This window comes from Lepidochelys kempii, chromosome 1, assembly GCF_965140265.1.
Source record: "Lepidochelys kempii isolate rLepKem1 chromosome 1, rLepKem1.hap2, whole genome shotgun sequence".
NCBI lineage: Eukaryota > Metazoa > Chordata > Testudines > Cheloniidae > Lepidochelys > Lepidochelys kempii.
Genome location: NC_133256.1, coordinates 78,913,023 through 78,927,077, shown reverse-complemented (window position 1 = coordinate 78,927,077; position 14,055 = coordinate 78,913,023). Strand labels below are relative to the sequence as shown.

The 14,055-nt window shown below is 42.7% G+C and overlaps 1 protein-coding gene across 5 annotated transcripts in view; it reads right to left on the bottom strand.

Annotated features, from left to right (window-relative positions):
• Positions 1 to 14,055, bottom strand: part of LMO7 (LIM domain 7) — a 178,147-nt gene that overhangs the window by 112,594 nt on the left and 51,498 nt on the right. For all 5 annotated transcript variants that reach the window (XM_073346972.1, XM_073346981.1, XM_073347005.1 and 2 more), the window contains 2 exons: positions 13,181 to 13,251; positions 7,074 to 7,143 (listed from right to left, as the gene is read on the bottom strand). In XM_073346972.1, the coding sequence (XP_073203073.1) occupies positions 7,074 to 7,143; positions 13,181 to 13,251 (141 nt within the window). The remainder of the gene's footprint in view (positions 1 to 7,073; positions 7,144 to 13,180; positions 13,252 to 14,055) is intronic.

Genomic DNA, 14,055 nt, shown 5'->3' with positions numbered 1-14,055 from the left:
GCCACCAGGGCGCTAAAGTTATACTGTGTTGAATTATCCTTTATCTTACTCTGTAACAAAAGATAACATTTATTTTAAGCATGTTTAAGACCTCAGACATTTATGGCCAGTGAGGGTACATCTACCCCGCAAAACATCCCACAGCAGCAAGTCTCAGAGCCTGGGCCCACTGCCTCAGGCTCATGCTACGTGGCTAAAAACAACAATGTAGACACTCCCACTCAGGCTGGAGCTTGGGCTCTGTGACCCCCCCCCACCACCACCTCTCCTTCAGCAGTTTCAGATCCTGACCTTCAGCCAGAGCTGGAATGTCGACACTTCTATTTTTAGCCCTGTAGACAGAAACAGTTGACCCTGAGCTTTGAGACTCTCAGCCACGGGTCTTTTATTTGCAGTGTAGACGTACCCTGAATGCCCAACTTTCATTTCAGTGTTTAATCATTCAAACATACCATTTATTGTCTTTTTTATCCTTCCATCATGATTATCCCTGAACTGTGTGGGGCACACCCAAATTCTCAAAGCAGCAATATAATGAAACTAGACATGAAAATTATAGCTTGTTTTCAACCGACTAAAAAAAAGCTTGGAAATAAAAGTGATCCCACTAAAAAACTAATCCCACCTATTTTTTTTAAAGTAGAATACAGCTAAAAAGTTACAATAGCAACTGACTGATGTCCATTCAGAAAAGAATTTGGTACATAAAAATACGCACATCAGTTTCATGTTGCAACAGGCAGAACACAACAGCACACATTTCAGGTGAAATTTAGAACATTATTTTTGCTTTCACTGTTTATTTTACCATATTCAACAAGTTTCTTTTCAATATAATCTTAAAGCTACTAATCATAAAATTCTGCTGCACAGTCAAGCACATGCGATGCCTTCAGACCTTCATTAAAACATCCTATTGAAAAATTTCTGTGCAACTATTTAGTACACAGTTATCACCAACCCTCTCTTTAACCACAGCTAAGCATGTCAGCTTCATACCATATTTGCATTTCAGATCAGGCAAGTTCTATCAGAGCAAAAACAAACCTGTGAAGGAATTCTGTGAGAAAGGCAAAGGGAAAATGAGCATTCAAGCCACTATGTTTTTTTCTCCAAAGGAAAATGATTTCTAAACGGCCACAGTCTTGAAAAAAAAAAATAGTAACTGTGCATTTCTATCAGTCAAGCTGTGAGCGAGACCAATGTGAGCTGCCTGAGATGAAGATTGCATGAAGTATTTTGGAAATATAGTTCTAGAGTTTGAGTATGACAGGGTGCACCTGATAAAGAGGCTGTGGCAGCATGAAGATCTCCAGGAGTAGGGTGTTGGCTTGAGATTTTGGTTAAAGTCCCATCTCCACTACATACTCCCTGCATGATCTTGGGCAAGTCATTTAGTCTCTCTGTGCTTCAGTTACCCATCTGTAAAATGGGTATAATAGTTCCCTACCTCACAAGGGTGTGATGAAGATAAACACGTGAAAAGATTGTGAGGCACTCTGATACTACAGTAATAGGGGCCATATAGGATATTAAAAAAGACACACACACACACACCATACTCCAATAGACAATATAAAGTGGAGGAAGGAGTCTTGGGAGGAGTAATAGGCACTATGAAGATATTTTCAAAACAAAACAGGAAAGACCGATGGGTAACTTTCTAATACTTTGAGTGTTTCCAAGCAATGGAAGTCCCATTATTCTGAAAGTTTAAAAACAGCTAGACAAAGCACAAGTAAATATTGTAAGGAGTAATCCACAACTGGTGGGATATAGAGTTGATTACCAGTAGCTCTTTTCCATCTGTAATTTCTACATTTTTGATTTCACTGACCTGTCTTGAACCCTTACGGTGGCAAGTGACTATGTTCAATATAGTCTCCTTCCTTTGGATAAACATAGAAGGATAGAAGATTAGGGTTGGAAAAGACCTCAGGAGGTCATCTAGTCCAACCCCCTGTTCAAAGCAGGACCAACACCAACTAAATCATCCCAGCCAGGGCTTTGTCAAACTGGGCCTTAAAAACCTCTGAGGATGGAGATTCCATCACCTCCCTAGTAACCTATTCCAGTGCTTCACCACCCTCCTAGTGAAACAGTGTTTCCTAAGATCCAACCTAGACCTCCCCCACTGCAACTTGAGACCATTGCTCCTTGTTCTGTCATCTGCCACCACTGAGAACAGCTGAGCGCCATTCTCTTTGGTACCCCCCTTTGGGTAGTTGAAGGCCGCTATCAAATCCCCCCTCACTCGTCTCTTCTGCAGACTAAACAAGCCCAGTTCCCTCAGCCTCTCCCCGTAAGTCATGTGCCCCTGATCACTTTCGTTGCCCTCTGTTGGGCTCTCTCCAATTCATCCACATCCTTTCTGTAGCGGGGGGGCCCAAAACTGGACACAATACTCCAGATATGGCCTCACCAGTCCTGAATAGAGGGGAATAATCACTTCCCTCGATCTGCTGTCAATGCTCCTACTAATGCAGCCCAATATGCCGTTAGCCTTCTTGGCAACAAAGGCACACTGCTGACTCATACCCAGCTTCTCATCCCCAGGTTCTTTTCTGCAGAACTGCTGCTTAGCCAGTCGGTCCCCAGTCTGTAGCAGTACATGGAATTCTTCCATCCTAAGTGCAAGACTCTGCACGTGTCCTTTTTGAATCTCATCAGATTTCTTTTGGCCCAATTCTCCAATTTGTCTAGGTCATTCTAGACCCTATCCCTACCCTCCAACATATCTACCTCTCCCCACAGCTTAGAGAACATGATTGGTTCTCTGTGTGAATTTCACTAACACAGATAAGGGTTAGGATTTAGGTTGTTAGTACAATAAACTACATACACAAAAGTTTGCTTACCAGTGGAGACCAGCAAAAAGACCCAATTTAAAAAAAAATCAGGCCTGTACTGATTAACAGGGCAGTACATTTGTAATTATGACCAAATCCCATCATTTAAAAAAGGATTTCTCAATCAAGTGTTTCGAGGCAGGATTTTTCAGAGATTCTTAATTAAATATAATTTTAGCCAGCTGCATTGTGCCTATATTCATCCCATGTTATGGCTAATCTTGCTTTGTTATGTTCATTTTTTCCCTCAAACTCTTTGTTAAGATCTTCAATGGGAACGGTAACGCAACTTGAAGGGGCTACAACACAACAAAATGTGTGTGTGCAAGGTCAGGGAGAGCTATATTCCTAAAAACAATGTGACACTCCACTTTTTGTGCTAGCAAACAAAAAATATGCCTGCAAACCTTGAGTTCTTAGAACCGATCTAAAATAATAATAAGATATACACCAGCTTTAATGTGTTAGCTATTAAATATTTCAGTGATGATTCAAGCCAGAAGTTAAGCCACCACAAAAATGAAATCTATTCCATGGTTTTCTGGTTTGGATTATTGGCTGCTTCCAATGCCATTTAGTCAGTCAGGCTACTAACAGAGTAACTGTACTGTCTTCCACAAGGATAATTTTGGTTTGACTCAAGTTCTTCCTTAGATTTTTTTGATGGGAAAAGAGTTCAGCAAAAAGTTATTTATATGAGTAAAACCAATAGCCTTTCTAGGATGAAGGCCACTAATGCGCTATGCACTTATCTCATATGGAAACAGATATATTGGCTTTCCATAGTTTTCACAAGTACACATATTAAGCTACCCCAACTTTCTGGTATCTTAACCAACCAATTAATTTCATAGCTCCTTCTCCTCCTCTAGAGACTTAAGAGCTACATACTTTGTCCAAAAAACTGCTGAGATGTTTTTTAAAACATAGAAAGTAACTGCAGACATTCTGCACTCCACTTGCAAGAAAGAACATAAGAATGGCCATACTGTGCCAGACCAATGGTCCATCTAGCCCAGTATCCTATCTTCAGGCAATGGTTGGGGCCAGATGTTTCAGATGAAATGAACGGAACAGGGCAATCTATTGAGCGATCCATCCCATCATCACGTCCCAGCTTCTGGCACACAGAGGCTAAGAGATACCCAGAGCATGGGGTTGCATCCAATGTTCCCTCTAATTTTTTTCATCCATGTGTGAAATAAATTTTGGTATGTGCAGATATGCGCCACCAGTAGAAACAAAAAACCTAGATATAATTTATATTTTAAAAAGTTACCATAGGGATAATTACTCCACCAAGGACAGGTTAGGCATTTTAGAACTCACTACTCAAAGAATTAAATTTAAATGTAAGAGAAATAATTATGGAATGCATAGATCAGTCAAAACACTAAAATAACACTCTTTGAAAGAATAAAATTAGAGCGTGAGCGTGTGAGAGTTGGCTTCTGGGGAAATCTCAGAAAATAGTGTCATGTCTCTTTAAGAAAGGCACTCAGTCACTCATCCTTCATCGCAGCAGTACCGAGTCCTGACTCAGGCTGTGTCCCCACTCCCCTGCTTTGCAGACATGGGATACAGGGGCGGGGGCAGGGGGACACCCTGATATCAGCACCTCCCACTCCACCCCACCCCCACTCTGCACAGCCAGCAGGAGCGTCCCAGGAGCAGCTACAGGACAAAGCAACATCTGGGGAGGGGCACCTGAATACATGCTGCCAGCTGTGCATGCTCTGCTAATCAGCTAGGCAGCATTTGAATCTCTCCCGGGTGGCCATGCAAGCGCGCAGCTTACAGGGAACACAGGTTGCATTCCTGATCATCTTGGCTAACAGCCATTGATAGAGCCATGAATTTATCTAATTCTTTTTTGAACCTGCTTATACTTTTCGCCTTGCAGGGTGTAACCATGAAACACTATGTCTAGAAGCCAATGGTCTGAGGTGACTTGGGACGAGGCCGAACAGAAAGGACAAAGACAGTTGAGGAAAGAGTGGGGTGGATCCTGGAAGGTGACTGGGGCAACGCTCTCGACCACACCTTCAAAACAAGGGCTTCTGGCCCCCGGAGTGTTTTGTGGATTGGGCTGCATGAGCGAGCGGGTGGAAGATAGATGACAGCATTTCTGTCCCTTCTTGCAGGTCCCTGTTGAGACTGCCCAGTTCTGGCCACTGCCTAGGCCTTCTTTGTCACAGGCTGTGGCGTATGTATGCCCAGCAAGCGAAGGGTGGCCCTGGTGTCCTTCAGCCCAAGCAGCCTCGCATCCTTCTAGTCTGAAGAAAGACCATTCCCATCGAATGGGAGGTGTTGGATGGAAGTCTGCATTTCCTGGGAGAGACCTGCAGTCTGAAGCCAGGAGCTGCGCCTCATCACCACTCCTGACGCGACCACCCTGACTACCGAGTCCACCACATCCCATGCCATCTGGAGGGAGCACCTGGCAGCCAAACCATGTGGAAGGGACTCCTTGAAATTATGGAGGGAGTCCCATAAGTTAAAGTTGTAACGGCCAAAGAGAGCCTGATGGTTCGCCACCCAAAACTGCAAACTGGCCGTCAAATAAATCTTTGTCCCAAACAGATCCAACCATTTGGCATCTTTATTCTTGGGGTCAAACTGGTATGCCCCTGCTTGTCTCTTTCACTGGCCGCAGAGATCATCAGTGAGCCTGGGGGAGGGTGGCTATAGAGGTTCTCAAACCCCTTGGCTGGGACAAAGTACTTCTTTTTGGCTCTCTTTGAGGTGGGAGTAATGGAAGAAGGAGTTTGCCAGAGACCCTTGGAAACCTTAAGGACACTACTGTGCACTAGTAGTGTGACATTGGTTGGAGTGGAGGCTGACAGAACATTAAACAAGATGTATGTCTGTTCAATCATTTCTTCTACCTCCAGGCCCAAGTTCTCGGTCACCCGACACAACAGGGCCTGGCGTTCCTTGAAATCATCCAGCAGGCTTGCCCTCAAGAGTCCGGCAATCACCTTATCTGGGGATGCGGACGATGATTGCACCACCTTAGGGAGGTTCCCCCATGGGGGAGGGAGGCTTGGGGTAGGCACTGTTCCTTTTGCTTTGACCACTGGGTGTGCCTTGTGCACTGAGCCCGGTGCCATCAGTGATGCCAGCTGCTGCTCTGAGGTGGCAGCTGATGAGTGGTGAAAAGGGGGCATCGGCATAACCGGCATTCCTCATGTGCCTCAATAAGGCCACTGGCTGTGCTGCCAAGTCAGCGTCGTTGAAGCGGCCTTGGGTGCCTATTCTTGCCGGTGCACACTAGGCAAGGGGCTGAACTGGGCTTCCGTGCTGGAGGAATCCCCTCCCGGTGACCATGGTGTGGCCGTCAACTCCTGGGTTTGCTTGCTGACCGTCGCCATTGGGGACCGGTGCCCAGAGCAAGGTGGTCAGTGCCAGTAACAAGGGGACTGGTGCTGGGGGGACTAGAGACGCGACGAGGAGCACTCCCAATATGCAGGACCTGCGCCTAGAGGGTGAATGGCGTCGACAGTACGGAGACCAGTGTTTTGCTCTAGGCAATCTGCATCAAGACGGCGGTGACCACGAACAAGGCACCGGTGAGCAAGGACGAGCCCTAAAATGTCTGGGCTGCAACTCTGGCAACCTATGGCGTGGAGGCAGAGCACGCTGCTTTGTCTCGGGGAATTGGCGGCGCTCCCCTGCCCCCCCGAGGGGTCTTAGTGGCTGGCTTGCCCTCTTAGGGAGCCTTTGCCAATTCCTGGGGCACGTGCTGCACTGATGGTGTGGGTGGAGGCCTGTGCTATGTGGGCACTAGAACAGCCTGTGAAGGTGTTGGTGTTGCCAGGGTTTTTGGTCCCAAGCCGCCCCTGGGAGTCGAGCTTTCATGGGGTTAAGGGTCCCAGCTGGCAAGGAGTGAGCATGTGGCTCCAGAGTGGCCAGACAGGCTGAAGCGGGTCCTTTGCCCGATGGCCCATGGCACTTTTGCTCGGTGCCAGGGAGCCATGCTTTTTAGTCTTCTTTTGGGCACCAACGATGGGGAACAGTGCCAAAATACAATACAAATAATAGACAGACCTATATGCATAGTACAACAGACATTGCAGAACAGTAGCTATTGTACACCAGTAACCAGAGAAAAATAGTTATATATTGAAACATAAAACACAAAGTACAGGGCATCGTTACTTTAAAATCAGAGAGAAATCTTACACTGACATTGAAGATATTGGAAATGATTGTATTACTTACCAAACCAGCTATTGGAGTAGACAGACGATTGATCTTCTTAATGATGCCAGGTTTGATCTTGTTAATCAAACTAAAAATGAATGAAAACATTAACCATATGATATGCTATTATGGAATAATGTTAACATTTTACCCTAGGCATACAAAAAAATAAAAAATGTTTGTGAAAAATTGTTTCTACATATTTCTGATTTAAGTTTGAACCTATTAAAAAGAGGATCTAAAATAAGTTTATACTCAGCCTTTCCAAACATAAAAAGCAATCAGTCACAAACATAATCAAGAAGCAAGACTACTGAGAATGGCAGAGAGAAGGCACAAAAGAAATACGACATGCATAGGTAAGGGAAAGAAATGGATTCAGGTTCTTGCCACAAAAGTGGAGGTTTTCATCAGAATCTAAGCTCTTCTGTTAAAAAAAGAATTCTTCTGGCTGAGAAGATACCAGTATTTTAATTTTCAGGCTGAAAAATATTTAGTTTGCACGGCACACACTATAAACACCACTATCAGATTAACTGAAAAAGAAAATTAATGTTTGTAAAATGGCTGTTTGTACACAATTAGCCAGTCTTTCATAATCAGCACAAAGAAAAAAAGGTTATCACTGAAAAAGTGTGTCAACATTTCTTTAAGATATGGTCAAAACTCAATGTTAAATATTTCAAAGCTTACGTTTGTCTAAAGCACACACCCAATGGAAGTCTGTAAGACTCAGTTTTAATACATTATGTCATTCACAATACAAAATAGGCTTCAAGAACCTGATTTTCAAAATCAAAAGCACGTAACTAGCATCCTTTTAAGCATATATGTGCAAGTCAGGTATTCATGCTTACACAGTCAAGCAATTGAGCCAATTACTCCCTTGGAGAATAATTAAATAATATTTTTATCATAAAAACGTCATGCAATTGTACTTTATTTAGGATAAAAGTTAAACAAATCATTAGGATAGCAAAACATATCCCTTTTTTAAAGGGTTGGAATAACTAAAGGGGTGGGGAAATGGTTCAGTGGTTTATTCAATATAATTCATTAGTCCTGCATCTCTCTCATCCTGCTGCTGCCTTCGTGTGGACAGATCACTGCATCTGCACAGAGCACCAATGATGCCCATACGGTTCTGTGGGATGCACATAAAGAGGCAGTTGCAGAAACAAGGTCTTAAAACTACCTGCTCTGCACAGATTACTTGCCCCTGCAGTATAGATTTCATAGAAAAACTATTAAATTCCAGTAATGAGTTGGGAAGGATAGGAAGAAAGATACTTTCCCTTCTTGAAAATCAGGTGGAATTTTAAGGCTTCAGGACTGGTTCTGTGGATGAAGGGAAAGCAGTGGATGTATTGTTTCTTGACTTTAGCAAAGCTTTTGACACGGTCTCCCATAGTATTCTTGTCACCAAGTTACGGAAGTATGGGCTGGATGAATGCACTATAAGGTGGGTAGAAAGCTGGCTAGATTGTCGGGCTCAACGGGTAGTGATCAATGGCTCCATGTCTAGTTGGCAGCCGGTATCAAGTGGAGTGCCCCAAGGGTCGGTCCTGGGGCCGGTTTTATTCAATATCTTCATAAATGATCTGGAGGATGGTGTGGATTGCACTCTCAGCAAATTTGCGGATGATACTAAACTGGGAGGAGTGGTAGATACGCTGGAGGGGAGGGATAGGATACAGAAGGACCTAGACCAATTGGAAGATTGGGCCAAAAGGAATCTGATGAGGTTCAATAAGGATAAGTGCAGGGTCCTGCACTTAGGACGGAAGAACCCAATGCACAGCTACAGACTAGGGACCGAATGGCTAGGCAGCAGTTCTGCGGAAAAGGACCTAGGGGTGACAGTGGACGAGAAGCTGGATATGAGTCAGCAGTGTGCCCTTGTTGCCAAGAAGGCCAATGGCATTTTGGGATGTATAAGTAGGGGCATAGCGAGCAGATCGAGGGACATGATCGTTCCCCTCTATTCGACATTGGTGAGGCCTCATCTGGAGTACTGTGTCCAGTTTTGGGCCCCACACTTCAAGAAGGATGTGGATAAATTGGAGAGAGTCCAGCGAAGGGCAACAAAAATGATTAGGGGACTGGAACACATGAGTTATGAGGAGAGGCTGAGGGAGCTGGGATTGTTTAGCCTGCAGAAGAGAAGAATGAGGGGGGATTTGATAGCTGCTTTCAACTACCTGAAAGGGGGTTCCAAAGAGGATGGCTCTAGACTGTTCTCAATGGTAGCAGATGACAGAACGAGGAGTAATGGTCTCAAGTTGCAGTGGGGGAGGTTTAGATTGGATATTAGGAAAAACTTTTTCACTAAGAGGGTGGTGAAAAACTGGAATGAGTTACCTAGGGAGGTGGTAGAATCTCCTTCCTTAGAGGTTTTTAAGGTCAGGCTTGACAAAGCCCTGGCTGGGATGATTTAACTGGGAATTGGTCCTGCTTTGAGCAGGGGGTTGGACTAGATGACCTTCTGGGGTCCCTTCCAACCCTGATATTCTATGATTCTATGACTATTGGTATTAATATCTCAACATTTCAGTAAGTAATCACTAAAAATAAGAGCATTTGAAGATTTTTTAAAAAAAAAACTGTAACACACACACTGTTGGGTGGCTTTTCAAAGAATTATTTAGCTTCTGAATGCAACATTTTCATTTGTCTGTTTTTGATGCAGGTGGTTTAGAACATGGGACGGCCTACAAGTAGTATGACTTAAATGGATTTACCTTTCTGGACTGCCCACAGCAAATTCAATGTATTACAATGAGAATTCAGTCTCCTTTACCTCAACCATTGCAGCAGAGCCACTCTGAAACAACTTAGTAGTCTAGTATTTATTTTATTATTTGAATTTTTGCCCCCTATTGTACCACAGTGGAAATACTGTAGCTGGAAAACTTTGCCATTTTACTCATAAAACCACCTTTTCTTCTACCTCTGAATATATGAAATTGAGATAATTTAAAAGCTATCTATAAATCTTAAATGAAGACTGGAACAAGTTAGTGCAATGTAACTACATTTTCAGAAAGCATTTTTTAAAAAAAGAATGTTGTATGCTAAGTCAGCCTGCTCAGCAGAATTAATTTCAAGATGTATTTTACTGCATACGGCTATTAATGAGAGTTAAGCTGATTAGCTTCAGAAGAGAGCTCCCATCTGCCAAGTGCAAGTTATTCTTCCATTATTTTGCCAAACATGACAATAATGACCACACTGCACCTTTCGGGGTCGGGGGGGGGGGGGAAGACATTGTTTGGCTTGGCAGGGGAATAGCACTTGGCAGGGGAATAGCGCAGGAAATAGCACTTTACAGGCTGGTGGAGCAAGGCTCAGAAGCTGCTACAAAACGGGGAGTGGGTCAGAGTAGTGATGCTGACACATCCCCAGGGACCAGAAGGACTGGGGAGTTTAAAATGGTCAAGTCCAGTGGGAGAAGTCCCTTTTCCCCAGACCAGGGGGAGCAGCACCCACCCTCCCTGCACCTGAAGTGGCAAAAATTACCAAGTTTGGTGAGGACCTGCTGTGGGCATTGCACTAATTATGGCTTTTAGGGGGACTGGGAAGGAATTTTTCCCTCACCACTATCTTGGCATAGGTGGAGGGGATTTTTTTTTCACTTTCCCCACAGCAAGTTCAGAGAGGGCTTTATTATGGTGAGTAGGGAAGGGTGTTAGGCTATGGTGTCACAACTCATTGTGTAAGAGTGGGGTGGACATCCAGTGCAGGTACTCCGTAGGAAAAGCACACAGTGACCAGATAAATGGCTTGGAAAAGTATGTAAAATGGAGATGTTGGTTAAAGGAACAGAACCAGGTGGCAGGGGGCACATATCAGGGCTCCTATAACTGGCACGGCAGGGAACCAACCCGCTTTCTCATAGCCCACCCACCTTAACCCTCGTTGGGGGAGGGGGAGGGAATAGTAAGGTCCCAGCAATTGGTTAGCTGGGGAACCTGGATGGAAAAAGAGGCGGGGCTGGCAGAAGTCTCCCCAGATAGATATTGAACAAACACGGAATTACCTACACTGTACAATTTTATCTGCCAGGTAGTCCCAGACAATAATAAAGTTGTGACCGGATTAAAACCATATCGAGTATCTCCTGACCTTCTTTTGGTATAGCTGGATGATGAAGCTAGCAGAAGATTTTAGAAAATATCTGTTCAGAGTTCTAACGCTGAAAGAAACATTTTAGCTTTATTTTTAAAGCTCACACCTCCTTTTTGAATCCACACTTCTCTCACTATATTTCCAAGACTCCATCTAACTGTTCAGTTTGTTTTTTAAAACAAATCTTTCAAATTCATGATCATTTTGAACTAATTAGTTGTTACTGCAATGTAAGAAGTACACTTTAAAAAGATATAAACCACGTATTTTATTGCATCAGCTCTTGTTCTACTCCAGGTTTCTCAACATTTTTCTTTCTGAGGCCACCTCCCCAATATGCGAAAAAGTCCACGGCCCCACCTTTGCAGCAACAACTGTTTTTCTGCATATAAAAGACAGGACCAATGTTGGGGGAGGGGGTGCAAGCAGGGCAATTGCCTGGAGCCCCACGCCACAGGGTTCCCTGCAAAGCTAAATTGCTCAGGCTTCAGCTTCAGCCCCAGGTGGCAGGACTCATGGCCCGGGGCTTCGGCTTTTTTCCCTGAGCCCCAACAAGACTAACACTGCCCCTGCTTGGGGGATCCCCTGAAACCTGCTTGCGGGCCCCCAGGGGGCTTCAGACCCCTGGTTGAGAACCACTGTTCTACTCAACATCTGATTGAAGCAGCATAAGGAAAGGACAAGTTCTCCATCTCTACTGTGGTTTTTACTTTTAAGAAATCATAATTCATTGTTCACTTTGCTGGTCAACTCCTGTATCCCGCAGGGGAAGATGGAGGAAGCAGCCAGAAAAATAGAATGGGAAGGAGAAGAGAGTGGAATGAATAAATAAATAAAAATAAAAGAAAGTAGAGAGAAGACAACAAATAAGGACAATGAGAGAAATGCAGAACAAGTTGCACTGTTTCTGCACTTTCCATAATCATTGTTTATGGTATGTACAGAGAGAAACTTAAAGGCTTGGAAATACATATTTTGGTAGCCCATGTAAACTAATATTCCCCCATGCTAACTCATCTAAAAATAATTTGGAGACACAAAGTGCAATTTATTTTTTTAAAATATTCTACTAGGAATTCCTCTGCTCCCACCTAGATATTTCCCGGTGTTGTTGGCATTCTGATTACTTTTACTCCTGCCCTAAAATCCTTGCGGATTAATGCTGCTTGCAGTCCTGGGATCTTGCACTGCTGGAGTTTTCTTTTTTTTTTAAAAAAAAAATGCAGGGACAGGGTGAAAGTTCTGGAGTACTTGTGGCACCTTAGAAAGTTCTATTACTCTGAGTCACTGTTAGCTCCATGCCAGTAACTTGGAAGTTTCCTCTAGAAACATTCCAGCTACTAGGGACAGCGAGCAATCTTAGAAATAGTCAAGCTGATGGTGCACTTATTTAAGTCAATAGAGTGAGTGAAGAAAGGAGGAAAATTTATACCACATCATCTGTGTCAATGGTTCGTTTGAACTAAAACTATTCATATTGATTTAGAGTGCTTTAACATTTTTAAATTTTTCAAAAATAAATTAGAAGAGAATTTTGAAACAAAACAAAACAAACAACATCAAATTGTTTAGACTTCCTTGGAATTCCGGTGGTAGGGTTTTGGTTTGTGTGTGTTTTGGTTGGTTGGTTTTTGTTTTTTTTAAATATGAACAATTTGGCAAAAACAAGGATTCACAAACTATTTTGTTGCTTCCAAATCAGCATTTTTTGCTAAAAATAAATTTGGACGAAAAGTTTCACCCAGCTCTAATAGTAAGTACCACTTGGAGAATATTACTGTTTCCCATCACCTTCCATCTTCGACAGTGTGGTCTCAGACTGCCAAGTAGTATATTTAATCTAATTTGCTCTGACAGATATTGTTTGCAGCCAAGGAAATATCAGTTGAACAAAATATTTGAGAGAAAAATTGGTCAATTTCATCTTCATTAGTGAATAGGTGATATATTTAAGCTATGCAGTTTTTACATTAATAGCAAACATTTTCCATACTTACTCGCACAACAGGACTCCGTTTTCTAAAGCTGCTCGAAAATCTTTGGTTCCAAAACTTTTCCCAGTGACTGCCTGTAAAGCAAACAACAGTGTTAATTTGTCTTTTAAAAATAAATTACAACCGGGCTAGCAACAGATTGAGAAGTAGTATTACAAGACTCAGGACTTCACAGTCAGAAATTTATATCCATAGAGTTCTTTGGAAGTAATATCAATAAAAACTTAAACATTCAAAGGAATGCAAGTTTGTTTTTTTATACCTCATAAGAAGAGTTTACATTTAACTATATCAGGAAATTCCATCTCCTTCAGCATGAACCAATTTCCAGCTACACACTGGGAATAGCTACCGTTATTTTCTAATGTAAACGATTGCTGTGAAGTGTGCAAATCATGGTAAATTTGAAACAGAAGAACTAAACAGTTTCCATGTTTCCCAGCTATTTTCAGAGTTTGCATACACACACTTTGCTAAAACTATGATACATAGTACAGTGCAGAATTTTCTAGACAGCGGGTTTTTCAACTATATTTGTAAAAGAGAAATTAAAGCTTGCTATCAACGTTTGACTTATTCCATCCAGCCTTTACTCAATATATCCAATCTGATACCTATTTCTAGGATGAGTCATGGATCTTTACTGATGTGACTTTTAAAAAAAATTAAGGTGGGGAAAGGGAAGTTAGTAAATTAAAGGGGAAATGGAAAAAATATAAAGCTTTTAAGGACCTGATCCTGCAACGATAAATGTGCATAACATGTGAGTAGTTCCACTATCTTCAAATCATTGTTCCTAAATAACCAAATGAGAATTTACATTTAAAAAAAGCTTTCAGAAAGTTAAGTTTTTAAATTATTTTAAAACTGTGTTATGT